The sequence below is a fragment of the Sinocyclocheilus rhinocerous genome, unplaced genomic scaffold, assembly GCF_001515625.1.
Source record: "Sinocyclocheilus rhinocerous isolate Xijiao unplaced genomic scaffold, SAMN03320098_v1.1 scaffold1170, whole genome shotgun sequence".
Lineage (NCBI taxonomy): Eukaryota > Metazoa > Chordata > Actinopteri > Cypriniformes > Cyprinidae > Sinocyclocheilus > Sinocyclocheilus rhinocerous.
This window is the reverse complement of record NW_015652163.1, coordinates 318,451-325,752: the sequence shown is the minus strand read 5'-3', so window position 1 is coordinate 325,752 and position 7,302 is coordinate 318,451. Positions and strand designations below refer to the sequence as shown.

Here is a 7,302-nt window from a genome sequence, read left to right as displayed (position 1 = left end):
ATAGCCTATGACAAGTACAGGGAGTCTCTCTCTCGCCCCCACCCACCCATGCACGATAATATCGTCTATCGGCGATCTTACGGACTGGCGATATGACGATTTGAAAAATGACCATATCGCCCAACACTATGCTGAGCCATGTTGTGTATTCATAAACTCTAAAACACTTTCTAGGTGTGCAGCAATCTTTTTATCTACCTAAAACTAGAAATTTTTTGTAAATTTCCATTCTCACCCCGTGAGACATTTTGCCTTTTTTCTATACTTTTACTTGTGTCATCTCCTATGTTCCCTATGTTCACTAAAGTGAAAGCCAAGCTCAGTATGTGGTCTTAAAAGGCCTGCAGGAATCACTCTACTCTCTTTCATCAATGTAGTCCACTCTTTGCCGTTGCCGTTAAGAGGAAGTGACACTGGCTTCACAGGAATCATTCTGAGCTTTGAGTACGTACATGGCAACTATCAAACCATCACATAGAAAATAAATGCTTAAAGTCTTAAACAAGCTGTCACACTCAGCTGTGTGAGATAAAGCAAGGCATGAAAGCACGTCTCAGACTTCATAATGTTATTTTTTGCAGACTGCAGAATCAAAACACTTAGGCCCTGTCTCAAATCACACACTTCATGTTCATGATGTCCACAAGGCTCACACAGTTCATGATGTCCACAAGGCTGTAGGGTGCCCCATTTGACGTTCAATAATTCAGAATTTGACAGACAGACAGACAGACAGACAGATAGATAGATAGACAGATAGATAGATAGATATCATGAAATAAATCATAAAATGAAATGTGAGTCGCTGGGAAAAGGCAATGAAAAAAGTGTGTTGAGCTCATTGAAACTACCAGTTCAGTCATTAATTAAATGAAATCAGGTAGGCTACTCTGACCGCTTGCCTACGAGTGTGCTGACAGAAGTGAGTGCATCTATCTTGTCGAGTTTGGCTGGACAAAAAGAAAAAAGGAAAAACAATCAAAATCCAGATATCAAAGTGAGTGAAGACCTGGCTCCTCTCAATCAGGGACCTTCTGGAAGAGGAGCGCTACAGGCCTCAGCAATGGAAATTGGAAATGAACGTGAACAAAATCCATCTGCCTGTTACCCTTCCTCGTTCATCGATCTACAGCTCTGGGAATCTTCCAAGCTCTATAATCAAAATACTGATAGACATTTTTCTTTCTAAGGCACAAGATGATGACACATTAAAGTCATATAAAATGCCACTTAATAATGGGGTAATTAAGAATCTGGAGTAGATTAGATTATTTGATGCAAACAGTAAAATGTGTATTTGTGCAAAAATAAATATTCATTATTGCATACGCCTACATATGCAATGTCAAATGCACAATACATTTTATTAACCACAAAAATGTTACAGACACAGAGACTGGTACCTTTGAAACTGTGCCAACAATATGAATTCACCCTCACTGTCTCCTGTCACTGTACTCTCAACATTTCAATGCCGTTTCCAAGGAGACCAAAAGGCATTGGAATTCTGCAGTGGAATGCAGGCAAGTGATTGGAGGAGAGGGAAGAGTAGTTTAAGAGCAAATGAAAGGCAGTGAGCTGACACCTATGATCTCAACCGTGTTCATTTATAATTTCTCTCTGTTACTAATCTCTGACCATAAACTGCACAGGGTGGTTATTTGATACAAAACTAGTTTAATTACATATCCCTGCACCACAACGCTTTGGTAAATAGCACGATAACTTCTTGTCCTGTCAAATGTGAATGAAGCAACCTTGTGCTTTAAATATTACATCTCTACAAATGCGAATGCATTCATGACGACTCTGGGGGTATTTTCATAAGAGTTGTTTGTTGTGAAGAGTCAAGAAGGGAAAACAACATTTTAGCCCACATACAGTGCACAGTCAAAAGAAATAACAGGAACGTTCACATTCAAACACATGCAATGAAAAGAAAACCATTGCTGCACAAAGGCACATATAAACGCTGTAAGCATGATTCATCGCTCTGCCAATAAGAAAACTCTTTCTTTTTCTTACCCATGAACTCAATGCCCAAGTGATCCACTGCTCCAGCGAAGATAGAAGAGGGCAGTGTTGAAGGAGGAGGGAGGGAGGAAAGAGAGGAGAGAGAAAAAGATGTTAGAGACACTCATTGTGTGCATTCTATTCTCATTGCATGCATAGATATTGTGGGTTACTATTTATGCAAGAGAGTACTGTGATAGATATTTGTGTGTACAACTTGTTCAGAAAACTAATGTTTTATTATGTAAAATAAAACCATGGCTGAAATCGTTTTCCTTTTACCGAGTACTGTGATAGATATTTGTGTGTACAACTTGTTCAGAAAACTCATGTTTTATTATGTAAAATAAAACCATGGCTGAAATCGTTTTCCTTTTACTATTTGCAGATAAAACAATACTATATATCGCTTTCATCTGTAATTGTGGATCAATGTCTGCAGTTCATTCAAAAATATGATATTCGTGAAGGATTTCTCTGCTTTGGATCAGAATGCAGACCAGCAGGTACAGCAACGCTGCAAAATTAAATCATTTCATTTATTCATTTATATTTTGTTATTTTATTTATCTTTGCCCACACACACACAAAAACAAGAAAAATGTATTTAACAAGAAAAATAAACATAAGAATAAGAGTAATAAATACTACTGCTAATAATATATAGCATAATTGTAAGGAGGGAGGCGACAACGGAGTGGGGATCCAATAGCAGGCTTTATTAGAAGAGCGTGGTCAAAACAGGCAGGGTCAAACATCAGCAAAAAATCACATCCAAGGCAATGGCAAAAGAGTATTCCATGGAACAAGCGAAGATAAAGGTAGGTAGCAAACAATCAGAGTCAAGGAAACGGTCCATGATCAAAACACTAAGGCAAGGCAAAACTAGGAAACTTGGAAAACAAGGAACTCACGGGAAACTAGGAAAATATACAAACATTCAATCACCAGCGAAGACAGAGAGTGTGCGTGCTATTCTTATAGTCCTCCCCCCCCAAAGTGTGGCTTCCAGACGCTCCTTAACATGAACAGACCAGAGTCGGCGGAGCTGGAGCCCACCAGGGCAGAGAAGACCACCAGGGCGTAGCAGAAGACCACCAGGGTGGAGCAGGCAGAGCAGAAGACTACCAGGGCAGAGCAGGCAGAGCTGAAGACCACCAGGACGGAGCAGGCGACCACCAGGGCGGAGCAGGTGAGTACCAGGGTGAAGCTGATGGAGCTGAAGACCACTTCAGTGGAGCTGATGGTGCAGGATACCACCAAGGCGGATCAGGCAGAACAGGAACATAGAGCACAGAGAGGTTAACAACAGCCTCAGCCGCCGTACCAGAACTACTTTGGCCGTAACAGGGTGAACAGAGAGTTCAGAGGCAGCCCTTTTGACCATGGCTGGACAGTCAGAGAGTTCAGAATCGACCTCCTTGGTCTGAACAGGACAGACTGAGAGTTCAGAAACGGCCTTCTTAGCCGTAACAGGACAGACTGAGGGTTCAGAAATGGCCTCCTTAGCCGTAACAGGACAGGCAGAGAACGTCTGAACAGGACAGACTGAGAGTTCAGAAACGGCCTTCTTAGCCGTAACAGGACAGACTGAGGGTTCAGAAATGGCCTCCTTAGCCGTAACAGGACAGGCAGAGAGTTCACAGACGGCCTCCATAGCCATGACTGGACAGGCAGAGAGTTCACAGACGGCCTCCATAGCTGTAACAGGACAGACTGAGGGTTCAGAAACGGCCTTCTTATCCGTAACAGGACAGGCAGAGAGTTCACAGGCGGCCTCCATAGCTGTGACAGGACAGGCAGAGAGTTCACAGATGGCCTCCATAGCCGTGACAGGACAGGCAGAGAGTTCACAGGTAGCCTCCATAGCCATGACAGGACAGGCAGAGAGTTCATAGGCGGCCTCAATAGCCATGACAGGACAGGCAGAGAGCTTGGGATCGGCCTTATTGGCTATGGCAGGGCACTGAGTGAATTCAGAGGCAGTCTTAACGACTGTAACAGGCAGGGCTGAGAATTCATGATTGGCTTCTAGAGCCGAGACTGTTTTGACAGGGGATTTACTGACGGTCTCCATGACCTCATCAGGAAAGACAAAGAGTTCATTAGTGGGCACCCCTGTCTTAAGAGGATCTGAAGCAAACACCCCCGCCACCTCTGGAAGTTCTGCAGTGGATTCCGCCACCTCTGGAGGTTCTGCAGCAGTAGCAATAGGAGCTACAACACACACACAGGGAGTTCAGAGACAGCACTTGCGGCCATAACAGAGGCATCAGGAAACTGGGAGAGTTCAAAACTAGTGTCCGTGGTAGAAACAGAGGCAACAGGGAACACCGAGAGCTCAGGGGAGAGTGCTGCTGCTGTCTCGGAAGGAGCTGGAGCGGATATTTCTGCCGTGAAAAGTTCTGCAACGGAAGTTGCCACCTTAGAAGAAACTGGAACAGACTCAGGGACAGGAAATGGCTCTGGGACTGATTCAAGTGCTGGAGTAATTTCTGGAGCTGACTCAGGGACTGGAAGAGGCTCAGCAATGGATTCTGGAACTAGAGCAGGCTTGGAAATGGATTCGGGGAACAGGGCGGATTCTGGGAGTAGAGTGGGTGCCACCACCTTGGGAGGTTCTGCAGCAGAGGCTGCCACCTCTGGGGGAACTATGGTGGTGTGTGCGGCCCAAACACACAGAATAGCCGTAGCTATAACTGTTAGGACAGAGAGTACATCGTCTATCTCTGAGACTGACGACACTGTGCCTGGGGAACTGGAGTGAGTAGTGGCCGGCAGGCTTGAGAATGTTGAAACAGTGTCGCCTGAGAACACTGAGTCTGCGTGGCTCGGGATGACAGCTGTGTCGTGACGAGACTCTGGACGATCAGTTGTGATGTGACAAGTCTCTGGATGATCAGCTGTGACGTGACGAGACTCAGGGAGATCAGCTGTTACTTGATTTGACTCAGGGAGATCAGCTGTGACTTGACGTGGCTCAGGCTCTGGAAGATCAGCTGAGATGTAAGCAGGCTTTGGCTTGGCAGGCTTGACGTGAGCAGACTCTGGAATGGCGGCCATGACAGGACGAGACTCAGGAGTGGCGGCCATGACAGGACGAGACTCAGGAACGGCGGCCATTTTGTGAACAGTCTCCAGGCTGGCAACCATTTTGTGGAGAGACTCTGGGCTGGCGGTTATCTTGTTAACAGTCTCTGGGCTGGTGGCCATTTTGTGAAAAGTCTCTGTGCTGGTAGCCATTTTGTAATAAGTCTCTGGGGCTTTAAAGTCCTCTGCCTCTCCCACAGTGAAAGGAGAACCACATAACAAAAGAGCATAGTCCATAATGTCCCTTAAACTACAGTTAAATTTCCCTTCAGGTAACCATGATTTAATTGGTTCATTATGTCCATAACGGAAAAAGTCCTTTAACATGATCTCATCAAAAGGCACTTGATAGGACAACTCAGAAAATTGATGAACGTAATCCTCAATAGACAAGTCCTTTTGCCGAAGGTGCAGTAGCTGGTCCACTGTAGGGCTGTCAAAAAAAAATCGAATTTCAAATATTTGTCGAATTTAAAATAAAAATCCACATTCGAATGCAAAAACGTTGCATTCGAATTTTAGGTGTGCATCAGGCAGCCTTATCAGTGGCACACGAAATGCGATGACGATGTAAGTGTCATTGCATTTGAATGCTTTTGTTAGCCTATCCAGTTGAACCCACTAGATGCGGCGCTGCTACGTTGTTCATTCAAAATATTGCAGAAAAAGAGAACAATCAATGCGGGGAAGATGTTGTTTACGTCAAAACCAAAACCAAGCCGTTCACACAGAACGCATATTTATCGCATTTTCTAGAGGGACATCTATTACCAGTGTTGCCAAGTCCGCGGTTTTCCCACCAGAATTGGGCTACTTTAACACGTTGCCACGGGTTGTTTTTCATGTCCGCGGGTTGAAACGACTCCAATAACATGATATTTATCCCCTGGAATGCAAATTTTAGCAGGGGAACCCCGCCAAAAAAACGTGTATTTTACCCCCGGAAAGCGATTTTTAAACGTGTATTTTACCCCCGGAAAGCGATTTTTAAACGTGTATTTTACCCCCGGAAAGTGATTTTTATCTGGGGACCCCCTCGAAACGCCATTGGGCTAGTTTTGAGTAGCGATTAGGCTATTCACAAGAAAACCCGGCAACCCTGTCTATTACCGTTGCACTCGCATCTCGCACAAGAGAGCCGCATGTTTAGAAAGCTATGTAAAATTAATGTAGGTTCAACTTTTAAAAAATATGTCTCAAGACTTTATGGCGGTTTCCCCATCCCACTGCATCTCAAGTTTTTAAATGAAGAAAGTACTCTTTGTGATTGGTTTTTGGTCCTTTGTATTAACCCTCTAAGCGCCAAAGTTGCAAAATTGCGACAAGACGTCATATTTAATAAAATAGACTGTAGTTCCTAATATGGTGTAATATCTCATTTGTATTCCCTACCACTAGATGGCAGACATGTAGTACTTCGATTCTAGACCAAAATTACGTCACATTCATATTCAAAGTGTTCGAGGAAATAGCAGAGCAAGTGAGCTATCGTGTCATTGATGCGGAAGCAGTTCAGCTCATAGCGTGCGAGTAAATTGTGAGAGAAAATTGCCAAATGGCTAATAAAAAGTTGTACCGTGAGGATGTGTTGCAAATGTTATTCGCCGATTCTGACTTTGAAGGGGAATATTTGCCTTTTGGATATGATGATCGGTCGTCTAATAATCACGCTTCTCCCGGTACATCTTTGCAGCGCAATGGTGCCACCGTGCAAGGCGAGAGTGTTCACGAAGCACAAACAAGTGATCATTTCGACCCTTTGCCCAACGGGGATGGGGGTGGCAGGGCAATATCTATTATTTCCTGAATATTACTGATGAACTGATCAAAAAGTAGGCTACTGTTCACATGCGTTTTACTACTATATAATATAGTAATAATTTAGTACTTTCTCCTATTTTATTGTTGGTTTCCTCTTTTCTGATCATTTGGAATGAGGATAAAAAAGACAAAAAAAAAAACATGCAAATAAGTTCAAACATCAATTCAATATCTATTATTTCATGAATATTATGACATTCAAGAGGGCCGCCCCCTGATGACGTCATAATATGCAAATTAGATGAGTATATTTACACCCCACATAAACTTTCGGTCATGCCCAACATTTTTCTAATTTACAGTAGATCTCTATCTTTAAGCCCTTTCAAGCCACAAGCTTTTGAAATCTTGATGTCAAAATCCAGCATTTAAAAAAAA

At 43.5% G+C, this 7,302-nt stretch overlaps 1 protein-coding gene across 1 annotated transcript in view; it reads right to left on the bottom strand.

Annotated features, from left to right (window-relative positions):
- LOC107713883 (pro-neuregulin-3, membrane-bound isoform-like) overlaps window positions 1–7,302 on the bottom strand; it is a 56,135-nt gene that overhangs the window by 28,200 nt on the left and 20,633 nt on the right. The window contains exon 3 of the mRNA XM_016519529.1: window positions 2,026–2,052. Within this exon, the coding sequence (XP_016375015.1) occupies window positions 2,026–2,052 (27 nt within the window). The remainder of the gene's footprint in view (window positions 1–2,025; window positions 2,053–7,302) is intronic.